At 39.4% G+C, this 17,692-nt stretch overlaps 1 protein-coding gene across 2 annotated transcripts in view; it reads left to right on the top strand.

The window, feature by feature from the left end:
- The window catches only part of LOC126376194 (carboxypeptidase D), a 70,493-nt gene that overhangs the window by 43,643 nt on the left and 9,158 nt on the right, over positions 1 to 17,692 (top strand). Inside the window, exons 7-15 of one of the 2 annotated variants that reach the window (XM_050023433.1) lie at positions 3,117 to 3,278; positions 3,819 to 4,013; positions 5,232 to 5,317; positions 5,714 to 5,914; positions 6,833 to 6,918; positions 7,739 to 7,895; positions 10,471 to 10,637; positions 11,754 to 11,864; positions 17,206 to 17,362. In XM_050023433.1, coding sequence (XP_049879390.1) covers positions 3,117 to 3,278; positions 3,819 to 4,013; positions 5,232 to 5,317; positions 5,714 to 5,914; positions 6,833 to 6,918; positions 7,739 to 7,895; positions 10,471 to 10,637; positions 11,754 to 11,864; positions 17,206 to 17,362 — 1,322 coding nt within the window. Of the gene's footprint in view, positions 1 to 3,059; positions 3,279 to 3,818; positions 4,014 to 5,231; positions 5,318 to 5,713; positions 5,915 to 6,832; positions 6,919 to 7,738; positions 7,896 to 10,470; positions 10,638 to 11,753; positions 11,865 to 17,205; positions 17,363 to 17,692 lie in introns of both variants that reach the window. The other variant, XM_050023432.1, reaches the window with a different exon arrangement.

Here is a 17,692-nt window from a genome sequence, read left to right as displayed (position 1 = left end):
TAAATAAATATAAAATATGTGAACATACCCCAAAAAATAATAATTAAGTACTGTTTTTTATTAACTTATTTTTATACACCTAAAACTGTCTTCCTATATTTTTATGAGTGGAAAGCTGCTCAAAAAACTTTGTGAACACTAAAAAAAGTTTTGTTTCTAAAGTTTGGACCTTTTACTACTTTTGTAATAAAAAAAACATCTAACCTTTTCGAGGCCAAATAAAATTTTCTAGTTGTATTTTAATGGGTGTTTTAATGATAAAACAATTTTACGCTTTATAACTTATTTTTTGATTGTTTTGTTTTGTCTATTATTATTATTTTTTTAAGAATTGTTTTTTTACTTTTTATAGAGATTAGATAAGATATTTTAAGTTTTATTTTTACTTATAGAAGATTTTTTTTAAATTGCTTTGGTGATGGTTTCTATTTTTCTTGGTTGTGGTATTAATTTGTTCCTTCTGTTACGTTCTGTTGATTTGCCTGTATTTAGTCCCTCATATCCCGTACTTAAAATGTAGTTTGAAAAATATACAAATAATAAAACATACACCATATTGCATCTTAAACCGATGGTCATCATACTGAACATAAAAATAAAAGCAATTATGTACAGGGGTAGTTGTTCGAACATTGGAAGTCATGTCATTACTGTAAAGGCAAAAATATCCTAAAACCCCTTTTCTGTTTGCAAATATCTAGTTAATACTTATGTGTGCCGCCAACTTACGTAAGTTCTAACTGGATATTTGCAAAAAGACAAAAGATTCTAGGATATTTTTACGTTAACGATAGTGCTATTTACCACCAGTGTTCGAAGAATTATCCTCTCTCGCAAACACTAATGCGTGTACACTTTAGTACCATGTCACATTAACTGTTTTGATCAGTTGAACTGTCAGTCTCACTGAAAATCAAACATGTTAGTGCGACAGGGTTCCAAAGTGGGTACATGGTATTGCAAACTGTACATAATTCACTTAATATATCTAAGAACACTTCAGCTGTTACATAGCACATGTTTAAACACTCTAAACACAAGCACATGTAGACTAGTATCGCATGACACCGAACAAAAATAACAATAATACGAAAGAAGACTATTGGTGCTGGTTCCTGTACACACCATCTAATTTTATTTTAAGTTATACCTGTCATATTCTTATCCGCCGACAAGGAAAGAGACGGGTATATGACAGGCAATTTTAGACAAACAAACAACCCTCTCAATCTTTTACATTGGCCAATAACCCGAGAGAATAAAGATGACACCTGTCAAAGGTTTTTTTTTGACGTGACTTATTGTAGATTTGCCGCAGATGGCATTAACTACTTGGCCGGACGAATGGGGAGCGCTGAAGGCTCTCACCCGGTACAACGTTTAAGACAACAGGCCTGAGGGTGCCCAGTCGTCTCAGGGCGTCGTCTGAGAGGAAGAATATTTGAAAGGATTAATCGACCCTAGTGGGTCGATAGCGATAAGCGCTGAATGATGGAAATCGTCGACCACGCCGGCGGGGTCGGTATCGGGGTTCGGGGGAGTTGTTTGGTGTCGCGAGCTGATTGGCCGCGTCTATGGTTAGAGTAATCGAGTCGACGGGATCGTATATTACGTCCATCGACCTGTCAAACGGGTTTTCATTGAGCTGTTTGATTTGCTCGAGTTCTTCAGTCATTCACGCATTCATTTTAAAATTAACAGCTGTCAATCATCCGTCCCTTTCCTTTTCGGCGGATAAGTAAATGACAGGTATAACTTAAAATAAAATTAGGGGGTGCCTGCGGGAATCGTGGCTATTATGTGAACAAATGGTCCAGAAGACTGGGTAAGAGAGAATAATTGAAAAATAAAACAAGTACCTACCTACACAAAAATGGATTTTAATACGTTCACTGTGTATGAACCACGTATGAGCCAATAAATTTGAAATTCATACGTGCATGTCCCATATGTGGGGCACATTTTTTACGTTCCATAGTGTGTCTATGTAAATGTAGGTACGTAAATTCCAACGTGTTTATCGAAAATAACATTGCACGTGAGGAGTTGATATCTAATTTTCAGTTACACAGTAAACGTGTTAAGCTACCACCTATATAAAGAACTATAGGTACTGCAAACTTCATTTATTGGTCGTTTCGAAACCACCCCTTAAATAAGGGTACTCATTTCAACTTATGAGTACTTGTGGGTATACTTGCAGTCATTAAGTATGCTGCAGTCTAAAGCATAGTAATCGAGTATTATAGTGCTCAAGGGTGATTGCCAAAACGCTGGAAGTAAAATATCATTCGCGTTACCCCAAAAATATCTTAGAATCTACAATCTTTTCTTAAATATCCAGTTAGAACTTGTGTAACTTGGTCACGTAGGTACATTAGTCTCAATGGGATATTTGCACTCTGATACTGATTCCACCGCGTGGTGGACTTCCCTCATTCAGTGCTTATCGCTATCGGCCCACTAGGGTCGATTAATTCTTTTAAATATAATCGTCTAAGACGACGCCCTGAGCCGAAGATTGCGCCCAACTGGGCACCCCTTGTGTTGTCTTAAATCCCCATTTGTCCGGCCATGTAGTTAATGCCATTTGCGGCAAATCTACAATATATCACATCAAAAAATCAAGGGATATTTGCAATAAAAATACAAGATTGTATTCGATATTGACTTCCAGTGCGTTGAAATTCACCCTAAGTAAGCTGTAAATATTCGAATATTGCTATAAGTATTTACAAAGATGTAGGTACCTAATTAAAAGTAACATAATATACACAACAAAAGGCATAGCGAATGATGAGCACTAGTCTCCATGTCTCTTCATTTTCATTCTATAAATTATTCATGCATACCCTTATAAGCACGAAGCATGAAATGTATGTCTGTCAAATAACCGAACATATATTATACGTCACGTCATATATATCCTGCCAGCCAAGTAGTGACTGCCATCCAAGGCAAATCTACAATACAGTCACGTTAAAAAGACATGGTTTATATAATCCTATAGGAAGAAATCTACATTATATTAGTAAGGACATTCCCTCCCTTAAACCCAGGCAATACAACAGAGCGTAACAGGCGGTCGAGTGACGAAATGGATGGTTTGCCTGCAGCCGACTTCAAGCACCACAACTTCACAATGATGGAGAGCTTCCTCAAGGAAGTCCACGAAGACTACCCCAACATCACCGTACTGACAAGCATAGGGAAGTCAGTCGAAGGACGGGACTTATACGTCCTCGAAGTGACGAACAATCCTGGGAAGCATATCCCTGGTAAGCTAAAGTTTTGGTCCCGATTTAAGGTTTGGTAGAAATGGTAGAAGATGGGAATAAATATTTTTATTTTCTGGCAACATTTCTTGCTGGAGGTTCAAATGAGGGACTTTCCAGGCTACGTTCATCAAAAATTGATCAAAAACAACATGTATGTGTGCATGTCTCTTATCCATAAAATTAGAAAGTTAAACGAAAGCAACTCTGTACAGCGCTATCTATATTTTTTGGAGAACGTAGCCTGGAAATCCCATATACGAGTAGTGCTGCTAATATAGCAAAACAGAGTTGCTATTTCTAAACTTTTGGCAGAACGAATCGAGCTGATATCATTGACAAAAATTTTGAGTACAGATGACAATCTGTCACAATTTATTTTTAGTAGCAACACTAATCAAAACAAAACCTATTACCTATACCTCCTATCTATCTAGAAGATACATAACTGGTAACTGTTAGGATACAGACATGCCACTAAATGGCATGCTTAGTAGCTTGCACTTCTTCAGGTCTCTTCTCTTACACCAATCTTCCCTACAGGCAAACCAGAGTTCAAATACGTAGCGAATATGCACGGCAATGAGGTGGTAGGCAGGGAACTCCTACTGCTCTTGGCCAAGTACCTCTGCGAGCAGTACCAGGCCGGAGACCAGCGGGTGCAGAGGATCCTCAATACCACTAGGATACATCTGCTGCCGAGCATGAACCCTGATGGATATGAGAGGTCGCATGTCCGTGAGTATTGATTCCAGTTTTTAAACAAAGATGACAGATAAGGTACGTGGAACAAATTAAAGAGAAGGCGAACGTCGTGTCTTATAAGGACGTCAGAATTGGCCTTTGGTAGATAAGAATGGAGAATGCTATACGGACAAGTGCGTGGCTCTTAAATTAATGACGATGAAAATGTTTGTATGAATGACACTTGCGAAGAATGAAGAGTTCTAATCAATACTATGACCACACCCCAGATACTCCATACACGTAAGTGCAAGCGAGATAGACAATGTGCTTGATCCCCCTTACTTAGAGGCTTACGCCATTTAAGACTGAAGTAAGACCCAGATGGGGTGAGGTCGGCGCCCGATGCAAATTGGTGCGGGACGGAGAATTATCGTTATATACGTACTGTTGTTGTTTATTATATGCTAGGACTGGAACTCTTTGGTCTTTTACAGTAACTAAATTGTATAATAATATTGGAGATTCGCCTCTATTTCAGACGCCTTACGAGTAGCATAGCATAAGAAAAATCTTGATTTTTTTGTTTATCTCTTCTTTTTCTAATCTAATCTCGAACAACAGATCTAAACTCCTCGCGATATATACGCTTCTTAATCGCGACTTTTAGGTTATGATTTTAAAAAATATTTTCGTCATTTTGAGAGTAGATGGCGCTAGTTACTAATAAATTGCTTCTTCGTGTTCGTAGCGGAAAAATAAAACCAATGTTCCGAAATATTTCTACCTAACTTTAATGCTTATATTTGTTTACCTCATACGCATCTGTGGATACGGAAGAGTGGAGTCCACGAACAAAGGTATTTCATAATTACTAGATGTTCCATAAGTTGATATAAATATATATATATATGTATATTTGAATATGTACCTCATAGGAAAATCACATAAGTGTCTTTTTGAAAATCACATTCTCGATTTGATTCTGATGTGATTTTATTCAAGCAGCAAAACCTGGTTTCTTTCTATTGATTTTTATTGGAGTAAAAATTGAGACCACGATTTTTTACCTGGATTAAAACTAGCTTGTTCATTCCGAGGTTTTGTTAACAAAAATCTCATGCGAATATAAAGTCTATATACTATAAGTAAATATGTAGTAAGAATATACCTCATAAGGTCTGAAGGCCCAAAGTATTATAAACCCCACTGTCTAATTATTGTCAGGAAATCTGGGCCGCAGGAGGTTAAGGTAACGAAATGATGTTACAGGTGACTTCAGCAGCACGCATGGTAGGTCCAACGCGCACCATGTGGACCTCAACAGGAACTTCCCGGACCAGTTCGGACCTACAAAGGTATTGTTCAATTTCAAATACCTTTCGGCTTGCTGGCTTCGGCCCGATAATTCGTCCGCGTGGAAATGTCTTTCATCTTTGCAGGAGATTAATTTTCAAAAACTTCTTTGTTGTACTTGGCTACTATGAGTAAAGAGTGGGTTTCCGCCAAAGCAGAGAGGGGAGGAGAGGTGACGCGCAGAATTGACCAACCACAGCGTGCCTTAGAGAAGATATTCTGTCGCTTCCTGTATCGCTGTGACTCGCTCTAGCCCATCTCAGTCTCCTCTCCTCTTCGCTTTGGTGGAAACCCGACCATATAAAATAAATCTTTCTACTTTCAAGTTAAAGCGAGACCTCTGTCAGTTTTTCCTTTAGTTTTCGATATTTCCAAGCAGCCCTTTATATTTTTTCCAGGATAACGAGACTCCAGAACCAGAAACCCTGGCAGTGATGAACTGGTCGCTGTCCATCCCGTTCGTGCTGTCAGCCAACCTGCACGGCGGGGCGCTGGTGGCCAACTACCCTTACGACGGCAATGGCGATATGGAGAGTGGTAGAGAGAACCCCACCCCCGACAACCAGCTGTTCTTGCACTTGGCGCATACTTACTCCAATGTAAGTATCGCATGAGGAGCTCGGTGGCGCAGCGGTAAACGCGCTCGGTCTGCGATTGTTGAAGTTAAGCAACTTTCGCAAAGGCCGGTCATAGGATGGGTGACCACAAAAAAAAGTTTTCATCTCGAGCTCCTCCGTGCTTCGGAAGGCACGTTAAGTTGGTCCCGGCTGCATTAGCAGTCGTTAATAACCATCAATCCGCACTGGGCCCGCGTGATGGTTTAAGTCCCGATCTCCCTATCCATCCATAGGGAAGGCCCGTGCCCCAGTAGTGGGGACGTTAATGTGCTGATCATGATGAAGTATCGCATTCGAATCGTAGTCACCGTGTTGCTGTCAGTGGCGGCCCTAGAGCGGTGCGAGCGGTAAGACGGAACGACCCGGATTGGGCACACTTGCCCTGTGCATTAGACCTCTTAGCGGCCCCATAAACTCATACATTTAATGGGTGGTAAACTGTATTTTGAGGGGAGCCACTGTGAGGTCTGGCACCACCTTAATATGCTAGGGCAGCCACTGGGTGCTGTGGTAGTCACTCCTGGGTCATACTTGAGTCTAAGGAGTGCGGGGGAGCGTGCCCCCTGAACACAAAATTTCAACATAAGAGAAGTTTCACCTAGTTTGGCTGGATAGGCTTAAGCCTAAGAAATTTTGTAATGAACTGTACCAAGTTTTTGTGGAAATAAACATTATTGTTATTATTAGCGCAGGACCGATCGTCGTGGAGATCCTTGGGGGAGGCCTATACCTAGCAGTGGGCGTCGTACGGCTGATGATTATTATTATATTACATTTTTATATTTGACATGTTTTTGAGCAGTGGTATTCAAATGTCTAAGTAGCTTAGGTAGCTATATTTCTAGGAGTCGTTTTTGGAATAATGTACTCGTAATCTAAAACACATATTTACCATTTCAGACCCACCACAAGATGCATTTGGGTCAGCCATGCAAAAATCTGCCCAACGAAAAGTTCCCGGAAGGCATAACAAATGGTGCCAAGTGGTAAGGAAGATATTTATCACTACATAGTATAAAACAAAGTCGCGTTTTCTGTCCCTATATCCCTATGTACGCTTAAATCTCTAAAACTACGCAACGGATTTTGATGCGGTTTTTTATCATAGACAGAGTGATTCAAGAGGAAGGTTTATATGTATAATAACATCTATTAAATAGTGGAGAAATACTGTTATTTTTGAGTTTTTTAATGTGATGTCGTAAATAATTTCATTTTTTCCTCAGCATTGCAACCCGAGCGAAGCCGGGGCGGGTCGCTAGTACCTAATATAATAGGGGTACATGACTGAGTCGAAGATAATTTTGACGCCCTCCGATTGAAAGTGTAGATGTGGCTTCAAGTGGTACATGCTTACCTAAGCAATGCCTATTCACTCTTTAAGGAAGACTCTTCCTCTCCTATCGTATGGGTTGTGAGGTGAATTACCATACTCATCAACCCTGGTGTCAGGGTTACTATTGAGCCGCCAAAGGCCCCTTGACGTTGTAACGATTACTCACTTACATCAGTAAGTAGTAACCGGAACCAACGGCTGAACGTGGCTTGCGAAGCAAGTATCATCTTACTTTCGGACAATCAGGTGATCAGCCTGTAATGTCCTAACCAAACTACGGATCACAAAGTCATTTTAATAAAGAAAAATGTAATAATAAGTGTGACATTTTGTCACGTGTTTATATGACGTCACAGGTTGCTTTTTTATACAAATACCATAGTAATTTAGTATTTCGATGTTTAGTAAAGAGTAACTGATTTGACTAGTTGGAAACTACTCTATTAGCTGGCAATACTGTGTCTCCCCAGGTACGTGCTGGCCGGTGGCATGCAGGACTGGAACTACCTGCACACCAACGACATGGAGCTGACGTTAGAACTCGGCTGCTACAAGTTCCCCCCCGCCTCCGACCTCCCCACTTACTGGCAGGATAACAGAGACGCTCTGCTGGCTTTGATTGAACAGGTATGATGCGCAACAGCGAAATATTGAAAATCTAAATATCATATTAACAGTAAACAACATAAGCGGCTAGCAGACAAACAACACCGGCACTTGTTTACGACACGCGCGCAAGGTACGGTGGTGGGGACAACCCTTATAAGGCGGCGAGCCGCACGTGTTGTACCAACTGACTTCACCGGAATAACCCCGCCGGCTCGAGCTGACCTGGAAACTTCGGGTCTGACGAGACACGTACCGCCTGGCTGGTGTCGCTCACTGGGCCTCCCTCAACAGGGTCTCACCCGACTCGACCCGGTGGGCTGACTCGCCGGCGGTACAACCCCGGACAAGAAATTGGGCCTTCGGAGGGGCGAAACTCGCCCGCTGTGGCCCATCCCGTGCCCCGCCCGTTTTAGCGGGCAGCTACGTAGTCGGTCCCAAAGTTCTGTCATATATGAAAATAGTGATAAAATAAAAAGTACCAATAAGTTTATAAAAATTTATATATCAATTTAAAGTATATTTATTAAGAAATGAAAATAACTTAAAATTATTCGAAATGACCTCCCTTGTTTTTAATAACTTCCCTCAAACGCCGCGGCCAGTCATCTATCGCAGCACGCACCATATTCATGTCTATTTCAGCGACGGCTTTAATTATGGCTGACTTCAGGCTCGCCAAATTTTTGTGGGGTTTAGCACAGACCTTGTTCTCTAAGACCTGCCAAATTTTATAATCCAGAGGATTAAGGTCCGGACTGGAGGAAGGCCAATCTTCGTGTCTAATAAAGTCAATTTTTTGATGGTCGAACCAGGCTTGAGTAGTTTTGGCTTTGTGTGCAGGCGCAGAATCCTGCTGGAACACGAAATGATGTCCTGAAAATAGCGTGTTGGGCAGATCTTTAACAAGCCGATTCAAAACCGTCTCTTGGTACACTTTTGCACTGGTTTTGACACCTTTTTCGCAGAAATGAACCTCCGTTGGCCCATAGTAAGAAACACCTAACCAGACCATCACTGAAGATGGATGATGCCCATGTTGAACCCGCGGAACTTTTTTTCCTGCTTCTTCAGAGTTCTCTGCGTACACTCTATCGTTTTGCTTATTGTACTTTTCTTCTATATCAAAATTTTTTTCGTCTGTAAAAAGTATGTCACGGTGTCGGTTTCTCGCGTACCGTTTTAATAACAACCGGGATCTTTTGAGTCTAATTGCTTTCAGGCGGGCATTAAGTAAGTGTCCACTCTGTTTCTTGTAGCGAGCATACAACTTAAGGTCTTCGTTTAAAACCTTTTTGACTGTTTTTCTACTGACCCCCATCTGCAAAGCCATCAGTTTCTGTTTTCGGACAGGATTTCTTCGTATGCGCGCCTTTATCGCTTTGATCACTGCTGGTGTTCTTGCGGAGCGAGGCCGGCCAGTTCTTTTCTTGTCCTCAACACTTGAGACTTCATTATACCTATTTATGGTACGATACACAAACCTAAGTGTTATTTTCAAATTTTTGAGCAACTTGAAAATGGTACTCGGCGAGTGTCCACAGCGATGCAACGCTAAAATTGCGATTCGGTTTTCTTTCAAGGTCCACTCCATCGTAATAAATCACGGCAAATGATCATTTTTTGTTTTAAAATAATTGTCAAACATTCAAAAATGGAACGCCATAAAATTTTTCTAAAAGCATGTTCGAAATTTAAAAATAATGTGCCTGTGACAGAACTTAGGGACCGACTACGTATAGTTACCGCACCAAAGGGACCAAGCCCATCCTTGTCGAGAAGACAACAAGTGGGCGTTCTTGTGTCAAACTCCTTAGGCCTCTGCCTCGAATTTTGCGGGCAGCGGGGCGGCGGCGGCGGCGGCGCGGGAGCGGCAGGATCTTATGCGTATCGTCAAATGGACCGGGTCTCGAAAACAGCGGCGCGGGGGCGGGCAACGAGCGGTGCACTCCAGTCGAGCGGTGACCGTTGCGCGTCTGCATTGTAGTATAGTGTTGTACTTTTTTTTCGTGACGTAGGTATCAAAATGTCCTCGGACGTGCAAGAGCAAATTATTTCGCCGATTTTCAGACATTTCGTTTGCGAATGTCGACAACACAACCACGAACACAACACTACACCGCTACAGTGCCGCGCGATCTGCCCGCTGGTTTCGAGAACAGGTATGCGTTGCCCGCCCCTCTCCCGCGCCGCCGCCGCTGCCGCTCCGCTGCCCGCAAAATTCGAGACCGAGGCCTTACAGAGAACATCCTATAAAAGTAATCTGTGACAGTGAGCCATCGTATGGTAGGCTGAATGAAACGTAACGCAAAGGTATGTGAAAGAGAGAGCGAGAAGTGACCGAGAGAGAAGAAAGAATTGCGGAATGTCAGGAAAATGGCGGATGGTTTTTTGAATAAGGGAAAACGTACAAAATTATAAAACGTTTAATTAAACAAAGGTAAAGAAATAATAATCGTTTCCTTCATGCCCTATCCCACAAGTTATTAAATATTAATATCGTTTAGCTGGCGCAATGAGTCCTCTATAATAAAGGTCCCTGTTACCTTGGGATCAGAGTACGATCGTTCTGGTTAATAAATATTCACTTTTTCAGGTCCACCGAGGTGTCCACGGCTTCGTCCACAGCCATATCGGCAGTCCGCTAGCCAACACTACGATATCTGTCAGTGGCATCGAGCACAACGTGAAGTCGGCCGCTGACGGCGACTACTGGCGCTTACTGGTGCCCGGCACTTATAACATCACCGCCAGCAAACATGGGTGAGAGCAGCAGCATATTATACTATATTATACAGGGTGTTAGTAACATCGTAACGAATACTAAGGGGGATGATTCTGACCGTGATTCTGACTTAATATCAAGTGGAATTTTCCGTCGCAAAACTCATGTTTTTTTTATAAATTATTTTCAATTCTATACTTTGGCGATGGAAAATTCCACTTGATGATGATAATAATAAGTTGAATCGCCGGTTCAGGGGAGTGCCGATTCAAACCCCGGTGCCGAATTTGGACCAATGAGTTACTAATTTATTATAAGTGCACTTTTCACGAACACTGTTGACTCGACCGTTATAGATGGCGATACGACTCACCTATCACGTTGGTCTAACAGAAAACTCGGTGAGGCGTGGGTACTTAGTTCATCTTGCGATGGATATTCCTTTTGAACCCAATTGGGATATGGTCGTCTTCTTCTTATCTTGTGGATGGCAAACTAAATAGATATCGACCCAAAACTTGGCAACAAGTATGGCGCTATCTGCAGCGACTGCAGCGTTCATCAGATCCTCCTGCGTGCAGGTGTTCGGGCACGCAGGACACGATGTAAGATCTCCATCGTTTGGGGAACAGTGCCGCACTTGCACTTTAAATCTGAGCCATCCGAGAAACTCCACCTGAACAAATTGTCCTTACTTCGGCCCACCTGAGTCCGAAGTCTATTTAGAGACTTGATATAGTCGTGAGCTCATGATATGTTATCATTTAGGTAATCATTAATCTTATAATAAGCTTTTTTACATAAAGTAAGCTTCACGTGAGCTTTAAATTTATTTTCTGACAAAAATATTATCTGGTATTTTATTGCAAAAACGTATAAGTACATAACCCCAAAAAGATGAATTTAATTTTCTTAATCTAGAATTTTGAATAGCAATTTTATTTTTATTCCTTGTATTGTATGCCTTTCACAGTTTCTCGGAAGGAGAGATACATTTTTACGTACATACTTACATAATGTTTTCATAAATATATTGACTTGCGACCGTCAGTATATTTATTTCTTTAAACAGCTCCCTCAAAGAGTCCTGACGACGCAGATTATAAATAGCGCTATATGTTATCTTTACTCAAGCTATTCTACCACCGTTACAGTTATGAGAGCGTCACAGAAGAGGTGATAGTCCCGGTTAACGGATCAGTGAGCGTCAACTTCACCCTGATGGCGGACGACCCTCAGCACTGGTCCTCTGCTTACGACTTCCGGTAAGTCATGACGTCATTTCCTCACTCGTTTTATACTTTTTAATATGCCTGGTTTACCCTTTATTTTTCTCATTCTTTCCTGACGTAATAGGGATGCCTAGGTCAAATATTAAATGAAAATTTTGACTTCAAGTTTTGATGAACAGTAAAGTAGGTAACTAAAAGTTGAGCAATTAAAAAATTTACAATTATAGTTGCTTCTCCTTTTGACGTTTTGTAAGAAGTAGCTGATTTGACTAGTTGGTAACATCCCTATTACAGAGGGGGAGTTAAAAAGGCCACATCAAGGCAATTCATCTAAAAAAGCAATATTGCTATTTGACATTTGTTTGCATTGCGCACTTACTTTTATATGCGCAAATGTCAAATTGAAATATTTTTTTTTTAAATGAATTGATTCAATGTGACCTTCTTAACCCCCTCAGGAGTGTAAACCGGATATATTTTTACTCAAATTAATGTATATGATAAAATGTTGATCCTTCCCTTTTTGTCAATACTAATGTGCTTAATATTGCTTGTTATTTTATATATTGTATTTGTAGTGTAAATAAATGTCCAAATCATATTCATTAAGCGCCATACCAAAGAAAAATAAACTGTAAACATGTGTTTAATTATTTGACAGTCAAGCAAACTTGAATCAGCTGGCAGAGCCTTGCCAAAGTTGGCAGCAGTACGCTTCAATTACGAACTAATCAAACAATTCGATTGAAATTTGCTTGGCTGTCAAATATTTATACACACATTCATCTCTTGTTTATTTTTTATTGGTAAGGCGGTATTTTAGTACAACTTATATTATGTATACACTTTATAACATATATAGTAAATAAATATTATGAAAGATTTATTATACACACTTTTATAATGACAGGAAAATGGCGGACGGTTTTTTGATTAAGGGAAAACGTACAAAATTATAAAACGGTTAATATAAACAAAGATAAAGGTAATAGTTTTTCGAAGTACTATATTTTATTTATATAAAATAATAAACTATTTTAAATTATAGTTTAAATTCGTTACCCAGTAAAAACTGTGTTTTTTTTTGACAATGTTCAATTTATAATTTAAATTAAATATTAATAAAAAAAAACATTTATTTAAGGCGATGCCCATAAAAAGAACTATTGCTTTTTTTACAACTTTTTTTTTTCTATTGTTGCTATTGATTATTTTTGACTTTTTTTTTTGGTTGTTATTAATGAACTATTGTTTTAAATTGTGAAATGAGAGACATTCATGAGTATAGATGGCGCTGTACAGATTTAACGTGATAATTACCTATTTTCTCATTGCTCGGGTACATAATTATTCAAAAATATATAAAAAATAATTGTTGCTTGATATTTTAATCATATTATGTATACAATTATGTTGCTACCTATATTACTTCTCTTTATTTTGATCAGAATAATAATGGATGGAAGACGTGTTGTGCCTTGGTGTAATAACAAGAATCATGATTTATACTCAAAAACAAAGATAAAAGATGCATATGTCTATTATCCATGATATTAGAAGGTTGAACCCACATTCTTAAACATTATTAATGGTTTTAATCGTAGTGTGAATCTTGTGTCTTGTGTTGTCTTGTGGTGGATGGAACAATGAAAGTGTCAACGCATATAGAACACAGATACCTACTTGCTGCATGAGCAATAAGGTCGCCTGTTGTGCTTTTCTGTATATGTTGTCCTTATCTCTGTATTTTGTGTCCATTGTGCTCAATAAAGTATTTTATCTATCTATCTATCTACTTATTAGTAGTCTCGGAATGTTATTTAAGTACCTACCTACCTTAGTCCAATTCCAATGTTGTTTAAACTACTATATTATGAAATTGATTGTTTCTCAGTAAGCGAATCAAATGTATTCTTTTGAGAAATAAAGTATCTTAAACCTGAACCTGAACGAAGACAACACTGTACAACCCCATCTATATTTTTTTTAGTTCAGGAAGTGTAATCAAAGAATCTAATATAGGTATCTTTCATTTTCCACCACTGTCGTATAAAATCACTGCTAACTCAAACTTGTATTGTTTTCATGTCATGTAACATTTGCACATTTGTATCATAATATTCAGTCCTTACACCTCTGTCTGCTTGTCTTTTGGATGTATGTACAGTCATGAGCAATATCATGTACCCACTTTAGAACCCCGTCGCACTATCATATTTGACATTTAATGAGACTTGCGGTTTAATTTGTCAAAAAAGTTAATGTGGCATGGTCTCAAAGTGTATACATATTATTACTCGTAACCGTACTATACACCTCTGTCTACCCTATCGGGGATACGGGCGTGGTGCTATTTTTATCTATTTACTATATTAATCAGTAATCACACTTACTATTATGACTTCAGATTAAAGCAAAATCGGAAGATACTCATGCGAAATTGACGTCTAAACGCTTTTAAATTGGCTTCTATAAATGTGGTTTGATCACCTTGGCACTCTTCTGAATGGTGAGAATTTATTTTGTGGTCAGCACTCGCAGACTTCAATTCATAGAAATCATTGAAAATAAAAAATACTCAATACGTTATATAAAAACGCGTTTGCGTTAAAATACCTAGTGGCTGTAATTGTGGGCTCAAAATTTAAAGTAGTTATACTTTTTTTACACGTCGAATCTTCTTTTGTGTTTTACAATAGCTTCAATGCGCGGTACTTACGATTTTTTTTTTTGTTTTGGTTTTCCCCAAAGGGTGAGGCAAAGGGAACTATGCCCATACAGCCATGTCTTACGGCGGTACCTACGAGTTAGATCTGTCAAAGTACGGAAGCCAGTGTTGTGACGTTCATTAGCATAGTGATGTATCAGTCGATTACACCCATCGATTCTGTTCTAACTCTAGTAAGTAACAGATCTTCCTATTTTATTTTAATCTTAGCACGTATTTTGTATTAATTCGCATCGTTCTTTCTGTGTATAAATAAATATATATGCGCGCATCATATTATGTGTATTTATTGCACTAACTGTCCGCTGTCTAACATTATTTAAACACGATATTGTTTGAAAGCACCTATTAACAATAGAAAATAATTAACAACGATATTTAAGTTTCCAATAAAGTTGACTTATAAGTGTAGAATAAAGAATACTACGAATAGGACGGACACTTCCGCCCCGCACCAATTCGTATCTCACCCTCCCGCTGGGTCTCACTTTAGTCTAATCCCCCTACGAGACTATCTATCTCGCTCACACTTACGCGTTAGGACGGGTTTCCACTGACGCGGAGATGGGCGGAGAAGAGCGGAGATGTGCGGATTTGACCAATCACAGCGTTCTAAAGAGGGAAAAACGAAGACGCTCTGTCACTCTCTCCCTCACGGTGATTGGTCGCTGCCTGCACATCTCCGCTCCTCTCCGCCCAGCTCCGCGTCAATGGAAACGCAGCCTTAAGCGGCACAAAGAACGCGATTTTTGTATGGTCGTGTTTTGTTTTTTCCCTCTTACTCCTTAGCGACTTACGGCTATTTAAGACTAAAGTAAAGAACCAGAGGGGGTGAAGTCAGCGCTCGATACGAATCGCGGGGCGGAGAGTTATCGTTCTATTCATCATTCTATGACTTTATTGAACTTTACCGCAGATATTATAATATTAACGGCCTCTGTGGTCCAGTGGTTGAGCGTTGGACTCACGATCCGGAGGCCCCTGGTTCGAATCCCGGTGGGGACATATCACAAAACCCTGATCCCTAGTTTGGTTAGGACATTACAGGCTGATCACCTGATTGTCCGAAAGTAAGATGATCCGTGCTTCGGCACGTTAAGCCGTTGGTCCCGGTTACTATTTACTGATGTAAGTGAGTAATCGTTACACGAGCCATGTCAGGGGCCTTTGGCTGCTCAATCATAAAACCCTGACACCAAGGTTGATGAGGCTGGTATTCCATATTACAACCCATTGTTATTCTTTCGTTGTTATTTTATGATAAATACATCGTTACCATTTCTCCAGACAATATGTTGCCTGGGTCCCACTGTACGAGGGTATTCAATTAACGTGACGAAGGTAAATGATATAACAGCTGGTCGCTACTGTAGTGTCTTGAGTAACAGTCTGTAGTTAATTAAATCAGGAGATATTTTTTTATTAAATAATGAAAAAGTAAGTAAAACTAAAGTATTGTAGTGCTACATTTACTTTGTGTCGAGTACTTATTTATATGTATTTTTACTCAGTTGATTTGGTATGAATATAATTACAGTCATTTCTTTGTAGTTTTAGATTGTATTGGCCCCGATTACTCAATTGTAAAGCTAAATTACTCAATTGTATATCAATATTTTATGTTTATTTTTATTTTTTTAAAGAACATCTAGGGCCCTGTGCCGAGGTTTTTCTTGCAGCTTCTTTTCCCCGGCTATACAGGTTGTGAGAAGCTGCAGTAGTTTTAGGCGGATGAGACGTTCGTTATGTAAAAATTGACGATTCAAAGTGTAACTATGTTACCTACTGAATAAAGATATTTTTGAATTTGAATTTGATTCCTGCAGACACCTCCTAATTTATTTTAAGTTATACCCGTCATTTTCTTATCCGCCGAAAAGCAAAGAGACGGATGATTGTGAACAAATTATTTTTAAAATGAATAAATAACCTGTGCGAATAAAATAGGCATTTCGCTGGTATGCAATCCATTTAACATGCTGTCTACTTAATTCTGTCGGGTTATTGGCCGATGTAAAATTTTTGGACGGTTGTTTTAGATTTCTGCTTAAAATTGATGTGTATTCCACACATTTTATGCCTGTCGATTACCCGTCCCTTTCTTTTTCAACGGATAAGAAAATGACAGGTATAACTTAAAATAAAATTAGATACCGTCTGCAGGACTTAGCACCATTGTATTATTATACCGACTTTAGGTTTAGGTTATTTTTTGTGTTTAGTCTTCAATCGTATGGCGTCAAACGTCACGCAGATGCGCGTGTACGATAACGTCAATGTGTAGGGTCTGTAAAGAGGTGTCTTGTATGAAGTTCTTCTTTTGTTTATTTATTTATTTATTTATTGGTTTACTTACAGTCATCTTACACAGTGTATTCTTAGGGTAACATCAACTGTATATAAAGCTAAGTGTAGAGACTAATTACAAGTAAACACAGCATGCAAAATAACAAACACAAGATTTGTTAGAAATGAAGACAATTATACTCAGTAAGTTATGTACGCCGTAACTGTGGTTTACATCAGATCTATATATATAATAATAGTAAATTAGTATTAATGCATAAATGTAAACCATGTGGCAGTACTAATTAAATAAATAAATAAAGTGTCCGGGGTGTGTTAACCTTCGTCTCCTCCACACAGCGTGTTAGAGAACATAATCGGCACACGGTACCACAAGCCGCTGGAGCTGTACGGGATGTTGGCAGAACTGGAGAACAAGTACCCCGACGTCGCAGAGTTCCGCGCCGGCGACAGTCTCACCACTAGTGTCTTCAGGCAGCTGAAAGTCACTGACCAAGTAAGAGAGACGCTTAAGTTTTACTACATACAAACTAAAAAACAATAATAAAAAAATACTCATAAGTATAACTCGTGCGAATCACACACACACACACAGCAAAACAAAAGACATAACATAGCATCACGCCTGTATCCCTAATGGGTTAAGCAGAAGTGCAACTTGATAATAATTATTCAAATAATTAAAATGACCGGGCATTATACACATATTGGCTATCACCTCTTGAGCAGAACCCCTTAAACGTTGTACCGGGTGAGAGCCTTCAGCGCTCCCCATTTGTCCGGCCAAGTAGTTAATGCCATCTGCGGCAAATCTACAATGAATCAC

This window comes from Pectinophora gossypiella, chromosome 20 (assembly GCF_024362695.1).
Source record: "Pectinophora gossypiella chromosome 20, ilPecGoss1.1, whole genome shotgun sequence".
NCBI lineage: Eukaryota > Metazoa > Arthropoda > Insecta > Lepidoptera > Gelechiidae > Pectinophora > Pectinophora gossypiella.
Note: the sequence above shows the minus strand (reverse complement) of the source record. Positions and strands in the feature narration are given on the sequence as shown.